Below are 26,205 nucleotides of genomic sequence, written 5' to 3'. Positions count from 1 at the left end.
AAGAAGAAGAAGAAGGAAGTGGATATGTCAACATTGCATTGTTGGTAAAGGACTCTGTACTCTAAGTCGGTGAGAATTTTATTTTTATTTGTTTATATTTTTACAGCTTTTCAGAACACAAATGATTAATTTTGCTGTGAATGTATTGCCATACTTCTCGGTGTTTATCAAGATTCGGGAAATGTAAGGTTACCGTTGGTTCATTTTAGCATTTTACTAAGGAGTAAAATGTATATTCCCAAATTACTGTGGGGGATTAAATTGGTAAATGTGGTGAGAAACAATGTATTTCCAAAGAGATTAAAATGCATTTTATGTCACTTAATCACAGGCCATTCACGTGAGTGAAAGTGCACAAATACTTAACGTTACACTCTCATATCTCTGACCTTGTTTTTCTTATAACGTTACTTTTATTTAACAGCTTACTGATGTGTACTGCAGTGCGGCAGGATTTGTCACCTAAATGTGGAGGGACAGATGTAAAACAGCCTGGGGACTCACAGCCAGGTCATCTCAGAGCTCTTCTTGGCTTCATTCTTCCTTCTGTATATGCATCTGATTCCTCTACACAGATCTTACCAAAGCACATAGGCAAGCCAGAGTTTCCTGACACAGGATGGGACCGCATCAAAGATCTTTTCTATAACGTGTGAGTATCAGTGATGTGTCTGTAATTCAGCAACAAATTATTTTGCTCTGGACTTCATCTCACAATATGTGTGAATTGTGTACTAATAATGAATAGTGTAGTGCAGTGGCTATGAAACTGATTTTTTCTCTTTTTTTAATGATGAAATATATTTTTTTCATAATGTAAGAAAAATATTGTGCTTATATTGTAATAATTAATGCATTAACAAACCTGTTAGATTATAAACTTGCGAAAAATGTTGTCACTTATTGTTACTTATCGAAGAGAATTCTAAATGACAAAATTATGAAAAATTATGTGTATCTTTCAGACAAATTGTAGATACACCTACATCTCTTAAATACAATTCTGATGTAAGTTAAGCTTCGTATTGCCTGAGGTCATAAGCAACTTTCCCCCCACTTCTTCTGCAATATTTCCTACTTGTATAAATTAATCCATTTCATTTTAGCCTCTTCTGAATCTGCAATTCTACATCAGAACACGGAGCAGACTGAATGCCAGTATTATTAAAACAAAGAGAATTGAATGATCCCATTGTTAGCCACTTTGCTGTCTGATTAAAAAAAATGGTGGTGAGGAGCAGGGCGGAGTCCACAATTTCCTTGGTGGTGGGCACATGTTAAGAAGTATCTGGTTTCATATAAACCGGCATGAAATTCAAACTGGTTTAAAAATTCTGGAACACAAATATACTCAAGTTTTTTAAAAACCAACTGCATTTTTTTTTTAGCTTTTTTGAAACCCATTCAAACACACAAGCTATAAAATAATTCAGAAAAAATAAACTTAGACCGGTCACTTTATACCCATGTAGTGCACCAAAGGGTTAAAAATGCCTTTTCACTAGAGTTTAATTGATGTGACAATTGATAAATTTATCCTAGTGGAAGGGTTTTGTCCAATCAAGCATGGCCTAGCAAAGCATGTCACAGTTTCATATAAAAAGGTCACACTTGTATTTGCTCAAATTTAACACAAATATTGCTTAAGAGTGGGGCAAAACTTTTCTCTTTTTGCAGAAAAATATATTCCTCTCTAGTCTGAACCCACTCTGCCTCATCCCTGATTGCTCCGCTGACAGTCTACCTAATTATGGCATCTACCTGGATTTTGGTTTTCCTGTTTCCTTAAAAAGTGTCAGCCTGATGCTGTGTTCACACCAGATGCGGAACACGTGGATAAATCGCGCTATTCGCGCGTAAATAGCCGCGTGAACATTTAAGTTTACTCGCTTCATATGCGCGTCAAACCCCACTTCATTCGCGTGTCAAATTCACATCAGAACAGACGCGGATTTGCGTGATGGGCAGGGCTTCTGTCTGCCCGAAGACTCTAGCTTCATAGCTAAATGGCTAACATGGATTTTATGAAGAAAATAACAGTGTTTGTGCTTTATAAGGACTGAAAAACATCGTCAAAACGTTTAGGGTCGTGTCTGAGTCCACTACATTCTATCAGATGTGCATCCAGCTCTGTGAGCTCATAAACTCCTCCAAAAACTTAACCTGGATGACGGAGGCTTTCAGCGGTGCTTCTGACTGAGCCAAGCCGAGTTTGATGAACTGTTGTCGGTGAAGGCTGGAGGATTTCCCTAGGTTCTACGTCACAATCACGCCCCCGCAAGAGCAAGCTTCTGATTGGTTAACGCGGCGCGAATGTCAGCTGAAGTTAAAGGCCATGAAACCCCCTCGTTTCAGCAGGGTGTTTTCTCACCTCTACTTTGGAAAAAGTCAGAAAAGTGGGCGTGTCCAGCTCTGTTTAGGGGGGAGTGTCGGAGGAACTAAAGTGGGAGGGTGTGGGAGTGTCGATTTGGGCACGCGCGAGTTTCAGTCAAAATACTCACACACAGGAGAAAGTGATGGTGTTTAACCTACATAGACATCTGTAGTCGAATTATTTGCCAAATTATTAAATGGTGGACTTTAACTGCAGTTTGGCTCTTTCATTCAGGGAATTAAGCAACTAGAGCCGCGTCTTTATTAAGAGAAGACTACAAGCGAATCCGATCTCAGCGTTTGCAGATGAGAACAGCTCTCAGGTAAACAATAATCCTCCTTAGACACGTAAGTTATTGTTGTCGAGCGTCGCGTACACTGTTAATCCACACGTGAGTCTGAGCTCTCAGAGAGAAAAAGAAAACGAAACTTAATGGCAGCAAACTATAAAAGCAACACTTCACGCTTGTTTTGCCAACACAACGTGGCGTCTATGTCGTGTAAACACAGTAATGAATATTAATGAAGTTGCACAATAGAGCGCGCTGATTGGTTTGAACCAAGCCTTACTCATGCATTAATGCAACACACTGTAAGACGTAATAAGACTCACTCTGGCACAGACGCCCAGTCTGCACGCTGGAATACAGGCTATTATGTCATGACCGTGACGCAGCTTCAAAAATTCGTTTCAAACAGGAAGTACGAATTTGCTTGAAATAACGCAAAAACAACCAATTTACACTTTTTAGTGAAATATAGGTGTCCTAATAGTGTTTTTAGCAGTGTGGGACACATATACGACTGTCAACAGCTCAAAAAATGTGTTTTGGTGTTTCGTGACCCTTTAAGATTTTCGAAATCGAGAGATTCGCGCGAAACACTCAATTAGCCCCGCGCCATTCGCACAATTTGCGTCATTCGCGCCGCAGGATGTCTATTCGCGCGTTTGCATTGACTTAACATGTAAATCACTCGCGCTTGACGCGGGTTCTGCGTCTGGTGTGAACGCAGCATGAGTCTCTCTGGGCTTGGTGACCTGTTATGTGAAGTAGGTTTATTCAAATATTTAACAGTTTATACAATAAAGACATTAAACAATCTTGTGTCTTAGTAAGTTACCAACCCACCACAACGAGTTACAAAGTCTGGCAACAGCTGTTGTAATGGTTTTTATCCTAAAAATAAAATTAAATAAATTGAACACAAAATTTATTTTTGACTGTTGCCAAAATATACATGTGCAACAAAATAATTGCAAAAAAGAAAAGTGTTTCTAAACAAAATATTTGAAGAAGCTGTGATTGATTACATTGCAAACAGTAATAGAAATTTTTCAAATGTTATTATGTTTGTGGGTTTTTAGTGACATTTTTCTGTTCCTAATGCAAGCAGCGGATGATAATCAAATTGCGGGAGATATTGAAAAGACGTTTTGTCCTGCTGAGGGGGAAACATCTCGTTTAAAGCCCTCTACATTTAAATGCATAATGAAACAATCTATGCTTCTATGGACCTACAAAATAATTGTTATTGAAAATGAAATATAGTGTTTCTAGTGAAATATAATAGTACAATGATCCATTTGCCAGTGCACACACAAACTCAAAAAATTCTGATCCCTGAAATAATCTGTAAGATGGCAAACTTTTTTTTATCTAGACAAAGTATTTTTTTTAAATGGCTAAAATTGTGGTGATTACAGCCTAATTTGTTGTCTGAAATAACTACACAATTTCTCTAATAACCTGTAGACTGTTGTTGTTGCAGTCTGTTTGTGAGATGAAATCTGGTATAAGATGGGGACAGCTGCAGTTGGGGACATGATGTCAACACCTGGGACTTCCCAGGCTTCTGGTTACCCTATTGTACTCTCAATATCAGAGACAGTCATATGTGTGCATTTGCCTTTCTATTTCTACTCTCTAAACAGTGAAGGTCAGTACACAGAGGAGTTGAGAAATGTAGTAAAAAGTGGTATTGCTTCAGCCATAGTGGGGATGATCTATGGAGGCCTACCAGGAGCCAGGCATGCTCGTCAGAGGTTTATCCAGTGCAGCCAGGCTGAAATTTATCGAAACAGAGTGGATGCGGTGGTAAGTTACAGGACAGAGCCTGAACATTATTTTATTTTTTTGTTGTTGTTTTTTGCATTTATACAGACATCAGAAGCCTGTATCATAATGTGGGTTGAACGGACTACTATATAACCTTTTCTTTTTGTCCAATCAGCGTGCAGCCCATAATGCAGCTATTCGTGGTTTTTTGCGATTTGGCTGGAGATGGAGCTGGAGGGTAGCAGCTTTTGTGACCCTGTTTAAGTAAGTTTATATATTGCAAGTTTTAAATCCATAAAAAGTATAATGTAAAGATGTACAGTGCTAGAGCCTTTTATATAAATATTATTTTGTGATATATTGTTTCAGTTTAGTACACTGACAAAGCAATTTTGTAGCTAAATTAGTCGTTAACCTAATGTTTGGAAACAAAGTCTGAAATGCTTGATTATGTACATATAGAATTTATTGTTAGATTATAATCAGTGGAGTGTGAAAAAAAATTACCCAGGACATCAAAACCAGGATTTATAATGAGTTGAGGCCAAGTGTGAAAAGGCTGCCATTTACACTAATGTATATGTTTAGTCATGCCCATTTTTATGTAGGCTTGCAAAGATAATGGCAAATTTTTAAATTGATATAATTCTGGGATGGTTTTGAATATAAACCTCATTCTGGTCTTGTTTTTTTTAGAAGATACATGAAAGTTTCTTTCGCATGCAAGAAAAAAGAAATTGTTGCTTAAGTTCATAGTAATAAATGTACTGCAATAAAAATTTCATTAATGCATTTTCTTTTTTTTAATCACTTTATTTGAAGGTTTTTATATAAAACATTGGCTCATACTGTAGACATACAAAAGACAATATAAAAGAAAACAAAAAAGAAAAGAGGCAGGAAAAAAAAGGGTAAAGGTGATTTTTCAATTATTAAGCACTAGTCTTTTAACCATCACCATGTCTTGCATGGGGGTGGGGGAGGGGGGTGGGGGGGTAAAGGTGATTTTCAATTATAAAGCACTTGTCTTTTTGCCATCACCATGTCTTGCATGGGGGGGGAGGGGTAAAGGTGATTTTCAATTATTAAGCACTAGTCTTTTAGCCATCACCATGTCTTGCATTAAAGACTCTTGCATTGTTAGAGGGAGAAATGTGTTTTGTGAGAAGCCAAAGATGGCAAGTTCGGCACCTGGTAGAAAAGGTCTGCTATAAACCTTGGAGAACCAGTCAAATATATTTGTTCAGTAAGGGACCGTGCCAAAAGGCGTGAACAACCATGTCTTCTGCTGTCTTTCATCTATTGCACACTGGTGAGACAGAAGGAAAGATTTTATGGATCTTGGCTTTAGTGTAGGTATGACCTTAAATTGAATCATTTGGTGTCTGCTGTTGACTCAGCATGACTGTATTGAAGTCAAACAATTCTCCCATGTGTCTGCAGAAAAAAATCTTTTTCCAAGGCAACTTTAAATCTCATAGAGGTTATCAATCTCATAATTTCATACTGTAACACAACTTTCAAATAAACACACAAATTTAGAAATAAGATGTCTAGAATGAGGGGGGTTCATAAAGATATCATAAAAAGATACTTCATAAAGATATCATAAAACATGTTTCTGGACAGAGTTTGAAAATTGTAATTTTAGACCTCACAAAATGCCTGATTTGCAAATACCAGTCATTTTTATCGTGAAAAATCACGAAATAAATCACAAAAAACTAGGGGGTCTGTTTTTGACCACAATGTACCCATTTTCTAGCAGGGTAATGCCATGTCATAAAGCGTGAATCATATCAGACTGGATTCTTGAACAGACAGTGAGTTCACAACAGGAAATTAAAAAAAAAAAAAAAAAAAAACCTGCAACTATGCCAACTGCGTTAATTCTTTTTATACGTTAAATAATAATAACAATAAAGAAAACATTGATTTCCATGTTGGATTCTAAGTGGACTGCAAAAAAATGCCAAAATACAGGAATTGCAGATATGGAAAATGAAAAATTATAATAATAAACTATAGATTACAAACTGTTGCACTCATTGTAAAGTTTTATTGCTGTGAGTTGAGAACATTAGTTATAGAGTAGAAACAATTTTGCTTAATCCTCCTTTACATTCATCCAGTTGCTAAGACTAGGAGTATCCCGCAAGTGCACAGAGACTCCCAAATACCCGCAAATAAATGATAATTTCTCGCAAACCGGTCGTTTGCACACCCCTCTCGCCCTTAAGGCTGATTTATACTTCTGCGTCAAACGCCGGTGTATGCTACGGCGCTGACACATAGCCCTTTGCCGTCGGCGTCGCTGACGTGCACCTCTCAAAAAATGTAACTACACGTCACAACAACGCGTAGCGCAAGCTCTGTGATTGGTTGGCTTGGTAGCGCTGATGAGTCTGGGCGGGCCCGAGAGCCGCGCGAATGGCGTGAGCGATTGTTTACAAGTATGGAGTCCCGTGAATTATAAATTAGGTCACTTCATAGATGAACTGGATGTTCTTCTCATCTTTTTCTAATTTTGACACTCCCTTGTTGGTGCTAGGTGACTTCAACATTTACGTTGACAAACCGCAAGCTGCAGACTTTCAGACTCTGCTTGCCTCTTTTGACCTAAAAAGAGCACCTACCTCTGCTACCCACAAATCAGGTAATCAGCTAGACCTTATTTACACACGACACTGCTTTACTAATCAAACAATAGTAACTCCACTACAAATATCCGATCATTTCCTTCTGTCTCTCAACATCCACATTACTCCTGAGCCGCCACACACTCCAACACTGGTTACCTTTCGCAGAAACCTACGATCTCTCTCACCCAATAGACTATCCACCATTGTTTCAGACTCTCTTCCTCCATCTTGCAAACTCTCTGCACTTGATTCGAACAGTGCCACTGATACACTCTGCTCCACGCTAGCATCATGTCTAGACCGATTATGTCCGCTTGCATCCAGGCCAGCCCGTGCTAGTCCTCCTGCACCCTGGCACTCGGATGCTCTCCGTGAGCATCGCTCAAAACTTTGGGCTGCAGAGAGAATTTGGCGGAAAACTAAAAATCCTGCACAGCTCTTAACATACCAAACTCTTCTGTCCTCTTTCTCAGCTGAGGTTACTTCTGCAAAGCAGACATATTACCGTCTGAAAATCAACAATGCCACTAATCCTCGCCTACTTTTTAAAACATTTTCCTCCCTCCTCTATCCTCCTCCTCCACCCGCATCCTCCACACTTACTACTGATGACTTTGCTACATTCTTTTGCACCAAAACTGCAAAAATCAGAGCTCAATTTGCTGCACCTACAACAAACACGCAAGGTACACCACCAACACCACACACACTCACCTCTTTTTCTCAGCTCTCTGAGTCTGAGTTGTCCAAACTCGTGCTATCTAGCCATGCAACCACCTGTCCACTCGATCCCATTCCCTCTCATCTCTTGCAAGCCATCTCTCCTGCAGTCATACCAACACTGACTCACATAATTAACACATCTCTTGACTCTGGTTTATTCCCCACTTCATTTAAGCAGTCTGGGATAACCCCACTGCTAAAGAAACCCAACCTGGACCATACGCTACTTGAAAACTACAGACCAGTATCCCTGCTTCCATTCATGGCCAAGATTCTGGAGAAAGTAGTGTTCAATCAAGTCCTGGACTTTCTTACTCTTAACAATCTCATGGACATCAAGCAACCCGGCTTTAAGAAAGGCCACTCAACTGAGACTGCCCTGCTCTCAGTCGTGGAGGATCTCAGACTGGCTAAAGCAGACTCTAAATCATCAGTCCTCATTTTGCTGAACTTGTCAGCTGCTTTTGACACTGTCAACCACCAGATCCTGCTATCTACGCTCGAGTCACTGGGCGTTGCGGGCACTGTTATACAATGGTTCAGATCTTACCTCACTGACAGGTCATTCAGGGTGTCTTGGAGGGGAGAGGTGTCCAACCTACAGCATCTAAACACTGGGGTACCTCAAGACTCTGTTCTTGGGCCACTTCTCTTCTCCATCTACACATCATCTCCAGGACCAGTCATCCTGAGACATGGATTCTCCTACCACTGCTATGCTGATGATACCCAGCTATACCTCTCTTTTTATCCTGATGATCCCTCGGTTCCAGCTCACATCTCAGCCTGCCTGTTGGATATTTCACACTGGATGAAAGATCATCATCTCCAGCTGAACCTCGCAAAAACGGAAATGCTTGTAGTTTCTGCCAACTCGACTCTACACCATAACTTTTCAATCCAGATGGATGGGGCAACCATTACTGCATCCAAATGGTGAAAAGCCTTGGAGTAACGATTGATGACCAACTAAACTTCTCTGACCACATTTCTAGAACTGCTCGATCATGCAGATTCGCACTCTATAACATCAGAAAGATCCGACCCTTCTTATCTGAACATGCAGCTCAACTCCTTGTTCAAGCTCTTGTTCTCTCCAAACTGGATTACTGCAACTCTCTACTAGCTGGGCTTCCAGCTAACTCTATCAAGCCTCTTCAACTGCTCCAGAACGCAGCAGCACGAGTGGTCTTCAATGAACCTAAACGAGCACATGTCACTCCACTGCTAGTCCGTTTGCACTGGCTGCCAGTTGCTGCTCGCATCAAATTCAAAGCTCTGATGTTTGCCTACAAAGTGACTTCTGGCCTTGCTCCTTCTTATCTGCTCTCACTTCTGCAGATCTATGTGCCCTCCAGAAACTTGCGTTCTGTGAATGAACGTCGCCTCGTGGTTCCATCCCAAAGAGGGAAGAAATCACTTTCGTGAACGCTCACGCTCAATCTGCCCAGTTGGTGGAATGAACTCCCTAACTGCATCAGAACAGCAGAGTCACTCGCTACTTTCAAGAAACGACTAAAAACTCAACTATTTACTCTCCACTACAGTTCCTAATCTGCAATTGCCTCTCTGAATATCACACTAACTGTACCAAAAAAAAAAAATACTACTATTAATAATACTACTAAAAATAATACTACTAATACTTCCCTTCTTAGACTTTACAGACCTGAAACTTGCCTATAGCACTTATTCATTGTTGCTTTTAGTTGTGAAAATTGCTTCCTTGTCCTCATTTGTAAGTCGCTTTGGATAAAAGCGTCTGCTAAATGACTAAATGTAAATGTAAATGTGAAGGAGCTCCGGATGGAAAGTTTTGTTCTGTGTTTACCTCATGGTTAAAGTTGTTGCATGTCCGCCGGTTCCTGCCTCAAAATGAGCGAGTTTTGAGTCACTTCTACATCCAGGAAGTATTCAGGAAAAGCAACACAGAAGCGAAGAAACTCGACACAGAGGAACATTTACACCTCACTGCCAACTAGCGTTTCGGAAGTGTTAATGCAGACCAACAGAGACAGCGCGCAGAAGTATAAATGCACAGCTGCGCGCGTTGCCTGCGCCGTGAGTTACGCCGGTCACTTGACGCAGAAGTATAAACCAGGCTTTACTCAGATACGCCGCTCACTCCACCCCTGACACAGACACACACACAGACACACAATGCCCTGCAGACGTTTTAGCCCCAACGGCCTTCCATACTGGAGCGACTCCCCTCAGATTCAACACGCAGGATCACGTTCATCAAATTTGCTTAAACTAAGCGTCCTAAAGTATTACTGTATTTCACAAGGATTCTGACACAACAACGCGAAGCATACGATTTCGTTGCGTTTAATGAGGAAACACGCTAAACTTGGAGGGCTCATGCTGAAAGGCAGAGTAATGCCCTGTTTTTGACAGCTCGCGACTTCACCAGAGACGTTCTGAGTACATTCACATAAGACACCAATACTCCGATTTTAATATGATTAAGATAATACTCTTATTAAAATCCTACCGTGTGGCCTTAAAAGGAACCTCACCTTAAAGGAACACCGAGTCACGAAATGTGGAGGATTTTCTTTCTGTTCGCCATGCGGTATCAACTTACAACTGAAGTCGAAAGTTAAAAATTAAACACCCGAAATTGCATGAAACTTTGGAGAGCCTGGTGATGCGACTAATTGTTTTATACTGAAACTTCCCTTCAAAAAGTGCTTCCTTGGTCTTATCCAATATTTGGCATGTTGAACACACGTCCACCACAACAGGAAGTAAAAAAAACCTGCAACTGCGTTAATTGCGTAAAAAATTTTTTAACGCGTTAATTATTTAAAATTAATCGCATGCGTTAACGCGTTAATTTTGACAGTGCTAATATATATATATATATATATATATATATATATATATATATATATATATATATATATATATATATATATAATGTGTGTGTGTGTGTGTGTGTGTGTATAAATCTATATATATATATACACACACATGTAATTATTTTTATCCACTGTTCTCTATCATCCTAAGGCCACCGAGCACCTATTGTGCGTAGGCCCTATTGGAATTGCTCCATTCATTATTTGGGATCTAGACCCTGTGATTTGTGGGCCCTATTGAAATTGTTCCTCCTCTTCTTTTTTTAGAATGAACTACGTTTTTGGGTGTCTAAACATGCTTGAAAACTCACAAAACTTTGCACACACACCATGGCTTGTTATTATATGTGTATAGTATTACAATGTAAATGCACTTCAGAAAAATGATGGGAACACAGCACAAGTCTGGGGCTGTAATGCTGAGGTGTTTTTGCAAAAATAAACTTCAATCACAGACTCTTCATAGCCTCATCTTTGGGTAGGAAAAGTAACACTAACTTTCCCTCGCGCATCATAGCAACATGATTCAGCCGGGATGCACTACAATGTTTGTCTTCCTCTCTCTTTTTACAGTGTTTTTGGGTGGGGCCGGGGGGTTCACTTTTCCCAGGACTGTGTGAGCAACAAATGGGTGGGGTTTGAGTTCGCTAAAGACTTAGTTACAGCGGCGATTCATTCAAACCACTAAGTTGACTCTTAAAGATGTCAAAAGTTTTAAAAAGTGCAATTTTAGATTTAAGCCTTAGCTAGATATTTCACTTCTCTTAGAGCTGTGTTACACACTGCATGGAAGGTCATTTTCAAAAACCCATAATAGGGGCTTTTTAAATTGGTTACAACAATTGTTAAACTGATTTTTATAAAAACCGCGTGTTAAAACTAAACAGAATAAAGTGTAAGGGCTTAAAGTTGATAGGAAATAAAATAAATTATCTGTTAATGCATAAAGTAACATATTTAATTGATATGATACTTTTAATAAGATTTGTATGTTTAATATAAAATGTAAATTGTGAAGAGGTTGTGGTAGCCCAGCAATGGCAGTATTAAAGGTATCAGTATTGTTAAGAGAAAGGCAATATATGTACAGGTTGTCCCTCATCAGATAAGTAGTAGAAAATAGACAAAACACAAAACTCTAGGTGTGACTGGGAATGTCTAATTTGTCCACCTGTGATGGAATTGATGAAATTGCATCTTAATATCAGGTATGAACAGTGCTTTAACTAAACACATGCAAATGACGTCTCCGTCTTTCTGCCTGTTACTGCTGATTCAGTGGAGGCAATAGAAAATCGAATATGTCAAAACTTACTCTTGACGCTGCTGTACATCGTGTCGTCCTTCGTCTCCACGTTGTGCATTTAAATCCCTTTAACACACAACAAGCTGTTATCCCACTTATTCAGAAAATAAGTATGTTGTGTCTTCTGAATGTGTCTGTAAATTTCTAGCTCAAAAATACCCATTGGAACATTAATTAAACCCTGCCAAATATGTGAATTTATAGGATCAAAGGTTGTATTTGTTTTTTTTGTCTGGTTGCGCATCCACCTAAATAGTTGTACTAACACTATGCAGCTGTGTTGATTCCCGCAGTTTTGAATTTCAAATGATGATTTTACTGTCTTTTATTTGTTAAAAACATTACTGTTTTAGAAATGTTTTAAACTTGTACAACTCATTCTTGAGGTGCGGCTGGTCATGCACAGCTGGAACAGATCTTTTAATCCCAATTTGAATATTTTTCTTTGGACATATTTATGTATCTTACTATGGAGACATTTGAATAAGCTTTTGTTAAGTCAATTTGTTGAGAGGGAAAACCACACTCCTTTGCCCTATGCAGTGGGCTTCAAAATCACTGGGATTTGGATCATATTTTATTGTTAGGAAATAAAACAGAGACTTGTGTTTATATCATTGTAATACGACTATAGACACACAATACCTACACCTTTTTCTCCAAACAGCTTCCAAAGTTGATTTTGCATCATTGGTGCCTTTTAAATGCAAGTGATTGTTTTGGCTTTCTAGAAGGATCAACTCATGATATACTTTTTTGCTACCTTATCTTGCCACAAATTAATAAATTGTCTCTGCAAAGTATTTCCTGTTAGTTTGTCAATATATCAAGTTAAGATTATGATATAATTATTTAAAATATTTGTGACTACTAATATTTGTCTACTGCTTATAACGTTAAGTTTTATCAACTATGAATTATAACTTAGTTATTACAATCTACTCCCCCATTTTCTCTCCTACTTTCTCAGCACTGTAAATACTGGCTTGACAGTATACAGAGACCAAAATGCCCTCAGCCATTTCGCAGTTTCAGGTGGTAAGTTTAATATTTTTTTCATTCTCTGTCTCTGGGTGATGCTACTTTGATATACGCTTGAGTTAATATTGAGTCATGGGATTTTATTGCATATTGTCCAACATTTGAAGACCACAGGAAAGAATGACAATATTCATACTGTTTTTAGCTGTCACAGGAGGAGTGTTCAGACTAAATCTTGGACTAAGAGGGCTGCTGTCTGGTACAATCATAGGAGTTATACTGGGGTGAGTAAAACCTAGAGAGTGAGACACATTTAACGCAGGTTACAAATGCTTATAATTAAAATTGTATATCATTTTTAATTCATTCATGTGAAAGTTGACCATAATGCTCTGCATGAACATTGATGCTAATCTTCATTAAAGAACAGAAAACCTCACGTTTTTGATGTCACGGTCTCCGGCATCAACTCACAGAGGTCACCTTGTAACCTGAAAAGCTCTGTGCACTGATCTTTGCTAATGTCAACAAAAGGTGGTGTGGTGTCTTGTGTAAGAGCCTCTGGGTGTTGCATGATGCACAAAACTATCCTAGCAAACATTTTGGACATCCAATTACCATTGAAAAGAGATTCATTCGTCGTTACGGTTGAAAAATTGTCCAAAACGAAAATCCAATCAATGTCTTTAATGTCATCTGGCTAAGAATCACCTGTCTTTCCTGCCTGGTCCATGCATTTTTAAATATGTTGGGCCCTATCATACACCCGTCGCAATGCAGCGCAACGCAACGCAATTGTTATCTTCTATTTTCAGCTCGGCGCAAGGGTCATTTTGAGGTGTTGCGCCACGCTGTTTAAATAGCAAATGCATTTGCGTTCATATGTGCGCACATAGGCTTTCTGGTCTAAAATAGCAGGCGTGTTTTAGCGGGTTACTATTTTGAGAATCTGTAAATAGTCTGTTCTTTAGACCATAACAAAGTCGGTCTATTGTCTGGTGCAGAGTGGGCCTCGCTTACACACTGTTTAATACACAAAATATGTAGAGCAATACGCAAATATCTTTATATATGAAAAAGATATAAAATATTAAGGGTATATATAGGATAATAAGGATATATATATATATATATATATATATATATATATATATATATATATATATATATATATATATATATATATATATATATATATATATATATATATATATATATATATAGGATATAAATATATATATATATAGGATATAAATATAAATGATTCAAATATTACAAAACATTAATTTCTAGCCAACATGAATTTAAAAACCACGGCCTTCATACTTTCCTTATCTTGGGAGGCTCTTTCAGTACATTCAATTTGCTATATTTATAATTTTATTATTATTAGCAGTATTATTTATTATATCCATATTTATATTTGTTTTATTAAAATTATTAAACAATAATTTATTATTTATTAAACAAGCTTAGATTTGTCCACCTGTCAGGTTTTAGGTCAAATGGGGCACAGCATGTGTATTTGGATATAACTCGGTTCGGTTTTTGAACATACTTCGTTATTATAGATCATTTATTCATTTGCTGGAAATTACAACTGAATTTAGAAATAGTTTTGAAACAAATATTTGTGCTTGACAAACAAAATTAATTATTTATTAGACGCAACTGGCTCTTAAAGGGAATGGGAGATGAGACACTGATTGGTTTATTCTCAAAACACACCTATAACTCATTAAGAAAATAAACTCAGCCCTTTTAGAGCATGCGCCATGGCGCAAAGCAGATTTTCCTATCCTTTAAATAGCAAAAATGCATTCTGACACGCCCTGAAAGCGTTTGCGCCCTGCGTTTTGCGCTCTGCGCATGCACCATCAAAATAGAGCCCATTATCTTTTAGACATTAATATGTGTCTCTGCTTAATTCAGGTGTAAGATTCACCCAAAACATGCATATTTAGTTGTAATATGCAAATAGTTAAGGTTCTTAAAAGGGACAAATTCAGTCCAGTCATACCTAAATGTCTTTATAACAGTATAATCATGTGTAATTCTAACAATGACACATTTGTGCACTGTAAAAATGGATGGATGGATGGATGGATGGATGGATGGATGGATAGATAGATAGATACTAAATATATGTCTAAGATGCTCTGTCATTGCTGCATCTATTTCTCTCTGTAGCATTTCTCTGGATTGCACCTTTTCACTGCAGTGTTTATTTTTTTTGTGCAAAAAAATCTAAATTGTATACTAATCAAAATAGTATTTTAATGTTTTAAAACACACACAAGCAACAATGTTAACAAATTATTTACAAATAATGAAAATTAAAAAGTGTAAATATATAGTTTAAATCAGATTTATTAACCTCCCTTTGAATAATTCAGGGTGTTTAATAATTCTGACTTCAACTCTATATATTAGAGTTAGGATTATACAAGTAATATTTTTGTATCTACCCTCCAGCTCTTCCCAGTGCATGTTTAAAGGTCCCATGAAATTAAGTTTTTTAGATGTTAATATCAATATTGTTCATTATTAAGATATATATAAGCTAGTGTGCTCCAAAATTGACAAAATTAGCATTTAGAAGATATGAAACTAATATCGACATACATAGCTTGATTGGATCAGTGGTTTTATTCACGTCAACAGTTTATTCGTATATTAGTGCTGTCAAAATTAGTGCGTTACCAATAAAGATAACATTAACATGGAGTTTGTTATTTTCTTTATTCCCAGATGTAGAACTCACAACATTTGGTTGTTGTAATTTGTAGTTGTTTTTAGATATCTTGAGTTTGTGCATGTGTGTGTGGTCAAACTGCAAACATAAAAAAGAAACAAATAAAGTATTACTAATTAATCAAAGCTATTTCACCTGATAGCTAACACATCCCAGTGTAATCAACATTTCAGTATAATAACTAAACATCACCATATTCAGAGCATATGAGCTTCTAGAATAGTTAGGCGCTAACTTTACTTGGCGATCTCATACAGACTATTCAAACTTCACAACGGTGATACCAAAACAAAGATTAAACTCTCTTACCACACTGGGAACAGGAAAATATCAGTTTTTGAACAGGTTTACAGGTTATCTGCACACAACAACATGAGTCACTCGCTGAGCATTGTGTACTTTTTTGCTTGTGTTGTTTTTTTATCCCAGAGTCCAATGCGATCTCCCGCATGGCTTTCTCTTAAAGAGGACAGAACCCAACATCCCTAGCCTCAGTGACCCTTTTAAGGGTCATTTAAGAACAAAGAAAAGGGTTGTGTCCTAAACTTAACTGTCATTGGTGAAAAGATTGGCCTCCAGAAGACTTTGAAGAAGATTTTGAAGACTTTGCAGAAGATTTTGTCCACTGGACGAGTGAAGATTCCTGCTCGTGTTTTTTACTTCCACAGTACGCACAAGTCCATCCGCGCCTGGACAAACTTGAGTGAGCAGTCTTAAAGGCCAGTGATTTTGTGGTGTGTGTTCATGCAAGATAAGCACAAGATCTCCAACCTTAAGGTTCCTCTTTGGTTGGTGCCATTTCTGACGTTGCTGTAAAGCAGGCAAATACTCTTTGATCCATCTGGCCCAGAAGACATCAGCCAGATATTAAACCTGACGCCATCTGCATCGGTAAAGGTCTTGTTTCACAAAAGCTCCTGGAGGTAAAGTTGGATCGGAACGAAGTAACAGCAAATGATTTGGTGTAAGTGGTAGAGGTTGTAGCCGGCAGCTAGCTCTCTGCAACTCTCACATGGTCGCCCACTGAAGCTAAGCAGGGCTGCGCCTGGTCAGTACCTGGATGGGAGACCACATGGGAAAGCTAGGTTGCTGCCGGAAGTGGTGTTAGTGAGGCCAGCAGGGGGCGCCCAACCTGCGGTCTGTGTGGGTCCTAATGCCCCAGTATAGTGACGGGGACGCTATACTGCTCAGTGAGCGCCGTCTTTCGGATGAGACGTTAAACCGAGGTCCCGACTCTCTGTGGTCGTTAAAAATCCCAGGATGTCCTTCGAAAAGAGTAGGGGTTTAACCCCGGCATCCTGGCCAAATCTGCCCACTGGCCTTCATCCATCATGGCCACCTAAACATCCCCATATTCAATTGGCTGCATCACTGTCTCCTCTCCACCAATCAGCTGGTGTGTGGTGTGCGGTCTGGCGCAAAATGGCTGCCGTCGCGTCATCCAGGTGGATGCTGCACACTGGTGGTGGATGAGGAGATCCCCCCCACTATGTAAAGCGCTTTGAGTGCCCAGAAAAGCGCTATATAAATGTAAGGAATTATTAATTATTATTATTAATGGGTCATCTGAAAGTTTAGTGATTGGTCTAACTTTGACAATAGACTCGACACAGCAAAACAATGTTGCCAAGCCTTCATCATCTGGCATCTGCTGTGATAAGACAGTGTTGAGAGCAGAACGAACAGTACGTATTTGTCGTTCCCAAATACCACCCATATGGGAGGCAGCACGTGGATTGAATATCCTCTTTATATTGTTTTGCAGCAAATAATCAGAAATTTTTCGCTGATTCCAGTCTCTGATAGCATTCCGCAATTCTCGCAATCCCCCCACAAAATTAGTTCCATTATCAGATCGTATATCAGTGGGCGGGCCTCTCCTACGAATGAACCTTTGTAAGGCATTGATAAATGAATCTGTATCAAGGCTGTGCGCAATTTCTAGATGGATTGCTCTTGTAGTGAGGCATGGAAACAAACATCCATACCTCTTGATCTCACTATGTGCCCTTTTAATCAAGAAAGGTCAAAAGTAGTCAATGCCTACACTACTAAATGGAGGCTCGCTTGGTGTCACTCTAGAGTCAGGCAAGTCTGCCATTTGTTGGTCCTGAGGTTTAGCTCTAAGTTTTCGACACTGCAGACATGACTTAAGAGATTGATTAATGACAACTCTGCCTTTCAGAATCCAGAAACCTTGCCGAATTTTACTGATCACTTGTATTGTTCCTGCATGTCCCAAGCGAAGATGGTAGTGATTCACAATCAAAGAGGTAACATGGTGATTGTTGGGTAGAATAATTGGATGTTTAGTCTCAAAACAAATTGGGGCATTTGTTGGTCTGCCTCATACACGAAGTAGTTGGTCGTTTTCATCCTGAAGTGGCTTAAGCTTGGCAAGAGAATTGTTTTTTGTTTTGAGTGGTTCCGAAAAATTTAGTTTGTATATAACTGAGAATGGCAAATTTTGCCTGTTGTAGCTCATCAACAGTGATCGGAACAGGAAGATGCTCACTGGCTTTTTTGCGCAACAAGGTCTTGTGACGCAACAAGATAGCAGTAGCCCTTTTTTATCGGTGCCAACTGGAATACTGTTCCAGAAGTCTATCCATTGCATTTTTTGTCACCTGGTTGGAACTTATGCTAGCTGCATACACCTTTTTAGTTCGCTTGATCTCTGCTTCCTCTGGTAATTTGTTTACATCAGGTTGGACAGGCTAATGTTACTTCTCATGCAGAAGAAATTGTGGATCAGAAACCCATCGTTTATTTGAAAAGATGTCTCCCACAGTCATCCCGCGAGAGACATCATCTGCAGGTTTAGAAGCAAAGTCAATGTGTCTCCATTGACTGGGTTCTGAATGTACAAGTAGTTTTGCAACTGTTAGCAACAAAAGTCTGAAAACGACAGTGTTTGTTGTTAATGTACTTAAGTACAATTGTACTGTTCGTCCAAAAGAAAGTTTCTCCAATTAGGATTTGCAAATGATGCTTGATAATCTGATCCAGCTCTGTAGCCATTACTGCTGCTAGTAGCTCCGAACGTGGAATGCTAATTGGTTTGATAGGCGCAAGTCTGGCCTTTGACCTTACAACAGGGTCCCCGCGAGTCCTTAAAAAGTCTTGAAATGTCTTAAATAAAATTTTCGATTTTTAAGGTCTGAAAATGTCTTGAATTCTGTAATTTTCCATAAGGAGGTCTTAAATTTCATGTGGGATCTTAAATTTCATGTCCAACTCGTCTTTTTTATTCGTTTTTTTCAACCGCTATTTGACCAGCGCAACATTTGGGGGCAGCACTTCGTGGGTGCAACCTGCATCATTCCATAGGTGACATACAAGTGATTGATGAATGCGTTGCGTTGATACTTCGCAACCACAGCATTTTGCGAATCGCAAGCATGGGCAAATGTTTGTTTGATGACAATTGGTTGGAGGACGAAAAGTATCGGGGGTGGCTAAAGAAAACAGCCAGTAATCATGAAGGGAGGTGTGCTTTATGTAAAAAGACGATAAAACTGGGGACAATGGGCCGCAAATCGCTCGATTCACACATGAAAGCAGAGAAGCACAAAAAGTATGTGTAGTCACAGGCAAGTAGTTTGCCCATAAGTGTGTTCTCATCGAGCACTTCGACCTCAGCCTTCCACAAGGCCGTCCACTTCTAGCAATGCCTTCAGCAGCTTTGCGAATATAGTTACATTTAAGGCCGAAATACTGTGGGTATTTCAAACCGTAAGCCGCCACCACTCGTACACCTCAAATGAGGACGTCCACCTAGTTTTTCAAGCAATGTTCCCTGACTCAGAGTGTGCGAGTACGTTCACATGTGGAAGAGACAAAACTGTATATTTAGCACGATTTGGTGTTGCCCCATACCTAAAGAAGAAACTAATTTCACAAGCAAACAAGGATGCTTTCATCATAATGTTCGATGAATCCATGAACGCAGCAACGAAGACTTATACTTGCACTTTAGACGTTGAGCAACTGACGAGATCGGTACCCTGTTGTCAGGGTTGTAAGGTCAATCAGCACTCGGCATAAAAGTTTTTGCGTCCCTTTGACCTGTCTTGAACGTGCAGGGGCGGACTGGGACTAAAAGTCAGCCCTGGCACTGTAGCCACACCAGCCCACATTACCACACCGACACAGCCCCACCCAAGGACACGCACATTCACTACTTATATTGGTGTACAGATGGTAAAATGATATAAGCAGTACCATATTTAAGAGATATTTAAACATTTAATGTATGTGACTGGAACAAAAGCAACCCATTTATATATGCAATCATGTCATTCATTTTCTTTTCGGCTTAGTGCCTTTATTAATCTGGGAACCGTCAGCTTATCCAGCATATGTTTTACACAGCGGATGCCCTTAAAGCTGCAACCCAATATACTGGCTTACCCAATTCACAATTTGCCTACCCAATTCACCTATAGCATGTGTTTGGACTTGTGAAGGAAACCAGAAGGAAATCCACGCGAAAATGCAAACTCCACACAGAAACACCAACTGACCCAGATGAGGCTCAAACCAGCGACTTTCTTGCTCTGAGGCGACAGCACTACCTACTGCGCCATCACACTGACCCCTTTCGAGACTAGTTCAGTAAATTTTATGTATTTGGCAATGTCTGACTTGACCGCCTTTCCCTTTTTTTTTTTTTTGCACTTACTGTTTGTTTAACATTCTTGCCAGATTTTGATTACATCTGAGTAGCCTCAGATTGGGTCGGCCCATCTCAAAACCAGCCGGTTGTTGCCAATTGGGCCAGTGCCTAACATTTACTATTATTCTTACTATTACCACCATCATCATCATAATATTCACATCTCAAACAAAATAAAAGATGCCTACATTTAAAAAACAATACATATGAAAAAATAAATAAATAAAATAGGTGCCCACATTAAAAAAATGGTCCAGCCCTTCTGGCATTTGCCAGAATTGCCAGATGGCCAGTCCGCCCCTGTGAGCGTGGCTCTAGTGAGTTGTGCCATGCTAATCCTTCACCACATCATTCTGTGTTGACACACTGAACATTTTCCTGTTTTTTTTTTTTGTTTAGGTAAAGTCTTAAATTTTCATTTTAGAGGACTTAAAAAGGTCTTAAAAGGTCTTAAATTTCTTGTTAAAAAATGTGCAGATACCCTGTTACAAGCCTACAAGTTTCATCCATCATGATGTAAGAAACTGCACCATAAGCCAATTCTAAAGCATCAGAAAAGTGGTGGAGCTAAATCGGTGACAAGCAACTGGTGGATATTGATCTAAGACATCTTGGAATTGTCAGAGCCGAGAGCAAAGGCAAGTCATTTAACCATCTGCGCCACTGTGTTATTACATCTGCTGGTATTTCCTCATTCCAATCAACTTTTCTCCGGCACAGCTCTTGAAAGATCCCCTTTGCTTTGAGCACAAATGAGCTAGCGAATCCTAAAGGGTGCTCAAAATTCCTCTCTTTGTTGCAGGCTTATTAACTGTCATAACTTCGAATGTAAAACAGTCTCTTTCTACATCCTAAAGGACACCTAGTGTTCGTTCATATGGTAAGTCATCCTGATCGAGATTGACTTCATGCAATGAGTTGGCCCAAAGTTCAGCTGGAATTGTTTTCATGACTTCCTTGGAATTGCTTAACCACTTAGTTAGCCTAAAGCCTCCACAGCTGAGGAGCTCACGGAGTTCAGAAGCAAGTTTAATGGCATCATTCACAGTTGATACTGACTTGAGACAGTCATCGACATAGAAATTTCGTTTCACAGTTTCCCAGGCATTATCAGAAAAACTTTCACTATTGTCTTCCACAACTTTCTGCATAGCAAAATTGGCACCTCCGAAAAGTTGAGCGGTCATTCAATAGTGTTCAGGTGGTTTGTCAGGATCAATATCCTCCCACCACAGAAAACGAAGCACATCTCTTTCTTGAGGTGGCACCTTGACTTGGTAATACATGCTTTCAATATCAGCATTTAAAGCAATGGGATCTTGTCTAAACTTTAGAAGAACACCAATCAGCTTTTTAGTAAGATCTGGGCCATGATGAATGCAGTCATTTAATGAAGCACCTTGGTATCGTGCAGCACAGTCAAAGACAATCCTAATCTTACCTGGCTTTCGTGGATGTAGCACTGGATGATGTGGAAGGTACCACACACACCCATCATCTCTGTTGATATCAACAACCTCCTCTCCAAACTCTTCAATTCTTCTGCAAAATGAAACTCTGCGTTCAAAACAATGTGATTTCTTCTCAAAATGGTCTTTTGTTTACAAATGACACACACAAGCCATCACACAATAGACATTCATAAGATCAGTTGAACACTGATGTGCTAAATGTAAAACACTCTGACCACTTCTTCTCCATTCATCATTATGACTTTCTGTAAGCCTTTTTTTGTTCAGTGTTACACTTTACTACAGACAGTAGGCCTACAGAAGTGCATTGTAAAATATTTCAGAGTATTGTTTTTATACAAACAAACAAATACCAAATATATTTTACTGTATTTACCCCACAAATACAGTGTACACAGTGTTCATCCCAACCAACACAAAGTTGCAGATATCGTGGTCTACATATGCCATCAACAGAAGTATTTACTGAATACAGTCACAGTAAAAAAAAAATAAAAAAACAGCTATACTGCATCCTCTTTTCTGTTTTGGTCTGGCCAAGCAGTGGGGGAAATGTCACTTTGCATGGCGAATCCAGCCACGAAAAGCATCAGTAGTTATAGCTTGGAGAAGGGGTATACATGTGTGTGGATTTATGTAATACACTTTACATCTCCAGGCAGAAAAAAAAATCCTCAATAGGTTTGAGGAATGGAAAATATGGAGGGGGAGATAAACATCCAAAAAACATAGTTGGGCAGTAAACCAGTTGTGAACCAGATGAGCTCTGATTTCTAAAATGCAATTCTGTGAAAGGTGTTTACTCATGTGATGAGTTGGTATGCAAAGTAGGACAACTGACTTGTGTGAATGACAGCGTGTTCCTTGTGAAAACAGAAGATTTTCTGCATGAAAATTGCAAAATGCAGAGAATTGTGTGTATTGTTTTGAAAAAAATGTGTTGTAAACCTGCAATTTGAGTGTAAAGCAGGAATTGTGCTTGTAGTTTAGCAGAATTGGTTCAAGGTGTTGGTGCATCAGTTACATGTTGTAGAAATTGTGTTTGTAGTACAAGTAATTGTGTGTAAACATCTAAGAAAAACTGTAACGCGTTAACGCATGCGATTAATTTGAAATAATTAGCGCGTTAAAAAAATTAATGCAATTCACGCAGTCGAAGTTTTTTTTATATAAAGCATATATACATATATCTATGACCAGGAGTTTTCCCAGTCGTCAGTATGCAAAGATATTTTTTTCAATTACAAAAATTACAATTTTACATCACTTTTCTACATCGATGGATAAGTTACAGCACAGGCATTTACAACAACGAGCGTGAGTTAGTGTGCATGTAAATGTATTTTCCTTCCTACCTGTTAAATTGGATCTAATCTATGTTCTGAAATGTTCTACCTTAATGCTTTGTTTCCTTTGTTTGCTCATTATTACACCCGTAAGCAGCGCTAAAGTCCAGCATCTAGTGCGGTTGAATGACATTTGTTCTGGGAGCACTGTACAAATATGACGGCGCTATTGACGCATGTTCAGGGTCCACATGCGATATCTAGTGTATATATCTCTCAACTTTCAAGTTGATCCAACAAATGTCTTTGTTTGCTTGATTTCTGGCCAGTAGTATTTGAATTTTGTCAAGTAATTAATTAACACTATGTATGCAGCAAAAATGAAAAATAATATTGAATTGTATAGACCTTTTACAACGGTTAAATCCCATGAACTAATTTGATTGGATTTTACATCGTACATTGACATAGTCAATGCTTGATGAGATATTTTTAAAGTATTTTTGTTAATCAAACCAGCATAACCAAAACAACTTCTGAAATTTTATTTGTAATAACTAAATCTTAATAGAACTGTATTATGAAAGCAGTATTTTAAGAATTGAATGTGCCATGTTTTTACATCAGCATGTATTTGAATTTTTGTGTCCTTTTTGTCAACATCCTTGCTGATATTCAGTACAGTAGTACTATTGCTATTATTATTATTTGTTTTTTTTTTACTGAACTATTAATTTTAATTAAACTTTAACTTAGAAGATACTGTGTAATAACAGGTTTCCGGCTGGAGTTTTAATTTTGGGTCTGCAGAATCTTGGAGGCGAGACCATGCGTGATAAGAGGCGAAGAGAAAGAAGAGAGTTGCATGAGCTGAGAGTCACTGAATGGTTTGTTCCACCAGAATATTTTTTTTGATGTAATTGTATGATATTAATAATATTATTGAACACACAACTGAGATGACGTCTTTATTACAGGAATGCTCGTCTAAAGGTTACAGATGATCTCATTGGAGAAATGAGCAGTCTAAAACATCAGGACTCTGAAATTGACCTTCAACAAGTAGAGGAGCTCCTCAGTCAACCTGGGAATGGGAATGCAGCAAAAGGCCCTTATAATCAGTAATATTGGAGACTCGGAGAACGTTAAAGTACACATTTTGTTTAGATTATTGTGCATGTGTGCGCAAATGTGTTCCAGATATTTAAATCTGAAAAATCAGCATATTAAATAAAAACTTTTTGCTAAATATTGGATGTTGTACATGTTCCTGTATATATCAATATCTATATCAATATGCAAGTGTCTCAAGTCTCATGCATTGACACGCTTCTAGTTCATCCAGTTCACACAATCACACGTCTTGTATTTCTCGTAGTGAGATGTAGGTAATTGAAAACTTAATGCTGATATGCAATAAATGGACAAGACGCAAATGTCTGGAAGGAGCTGGAGTTGTGGATCTGATGCTAGAATTTAACATTTCTGTTCCTGGGTAAATTGTGTAACCCTTCCACGAAGAGGTTTGCTACTAAATTTTTTGTAACAAAAGCACAGATTGTAAGGAGAGAGTTGTTTACCTCAATTTAATTAATGCCTGGATTGTCTTTAAATGAAATAGTATGAGGTACACATTCACTTTAGGCTTCAACTTAAAGATGCAAAATTTTAAAAGTGCTATTGATCATAGTGTCTTTAAACAGTGTGCCAAGCAGCAGTGTTGGGTTTGATTAGATGCTTTTTTTTCTGACAAAACATGCTCAATCTACCATTTGCAGGGGCCAGGCACTGTAAAGCACTAGGATTAGTAATTCAATTTTTAAATTCACCATTATTTCTACGGCACAGTGGAGATTGTCAAAGCAGTTTAACATGGGGGCAAAAAAGACAATAAAAAGCCTTTAATATTTCAAATTGTGGAACATTCCAGCAAGTTACTCTTCTACTTGACATTCCCAAAATGTTTTTAGAACGTCCCTGTCGATATTGAAGATGTTGTCTAGTAAAGTTCTCAGAACGTTCTGATGTTGTCACAATGTGGAGGTCTTCAAAGGTGTGGAAGGCGTTATTTGAGGGACTTTCACAGAACATTCACAACATTCTCAGAACCTTTAGGGTACCGTGCATTATTGGAAAATGTGGCGTTCTCATAACTTCCCAATTGGTGTTAAAGGTTATTGTCTAGTAACGTTCCCAGAATGTTCTGAGAAGGTCAAAGTTTGGAGTTTTTTACAACGGTGGGAACGTTATTTGGGGAACCTTCACAGAACAGGATGTTCTTAGGACATTTAGGGGATTACTAGGATACCTCTAGGCCTCCACACTACATTCCCAAAACGTTTTCAAAATCTAGAAACCAACCTAGAATGTTATTTTCTTGTCCTGAATGTTAGTGACAAAGAGAGCTCAATAAATTAAATTAAAAGAAAAAATAAATTGTTTAAAATTTTATTAAAGGAAAAACAAAGCATTTGTCAAAATATTCTAATATCACAATTGTTCTCTTTGTAACGTTATGTGACCATAGAATAAACAAAACATTCTCCTAAAGTCATATTGGGAACATTACTACTGTATATGACTAAAAGAAGACCATGTGGGAATATTCTGTAAATGTCACAAATGTTCTCTTTGTAATGTTATTAGGTGACCATAGAGTAACCTATATAGAAAGCCACATCCCCTAACCTGATTTCAACAAGTAAGACATGTTGCTGGATCAAGGATCCACCAAGGAGGACATGTTCCTGGGTCCTGGATGTTAATTCAAGATCGTTTTGTATTTAGTAAAATCATGATGTGCATAGAGCGCGCCCCCCTAAAGTCATACTGGGAACGTTGTTATATGAATAAAAGAACATTTTAAGAACTTCCCTAATGTTCTGTAAAGGTTTGGGAGCTTAAGAGAAATTTTATGGAACGTTGTGCAAAGTGACACTTCTTGTCACATTAAGGCTAATCCACTGGAAATCAGCTCCACCAGCCCCAATCAAGCAAGGCAGAGGCAACAGGGATAAGGAACCAAAACCGCCAGTTTATGGAAGTGAAGAACGATGTAGATTTTT

The 26,205-nt window shown here is 38.5% G+C and overlaps 1 protein-coding gene across 1 annotated transcript; it reads left to right on the top strand.

Annotated features, from left to right (window-relative positions):
- Nucleotides 1-24,394, top strand: timmdc1 (translocase of inner mitochondrial membrane domain containing 1). Its single transcript, NM_001017828.1, is given in 8 exon segments — nt 1-69; nt 425-652; nt 4,307-4,469; nt 4,606-4,694; nt 12,939-13,006; nt 13,155-13,233; nt 23,917-24,027; nt 24,118-24,394. Coding segments are annotated over 7 exon segments (879 nt in total). The 5' UTR covers nt 1-69; nt 425-431; the 3' UTR covers nt 24,266-24,394.
- The last annotated feature ends 1,811 nt before the right edge of the window (nt 24,395-26,205 follow it).

This window comes from Danio rerio, chromosome 1 (genome assembly GCF_049306965.1).
Source record: "Danio rerio strain Tuebingen ecotype United States chromosome 1, GRCz12tu, whole genome shotgun sequence".
Taxonomy (NCBI): domain Eukaryota; kingdom Metazoa; phylum Chordata; class Actinopteri; order Cypriniformes; family Danionidae; genus Danio; species Danio rerio.
Note: the sequence above shows the minus strand (reverse complement) of the source record. Positions and strands in the feature narration are given on the sequence as shown.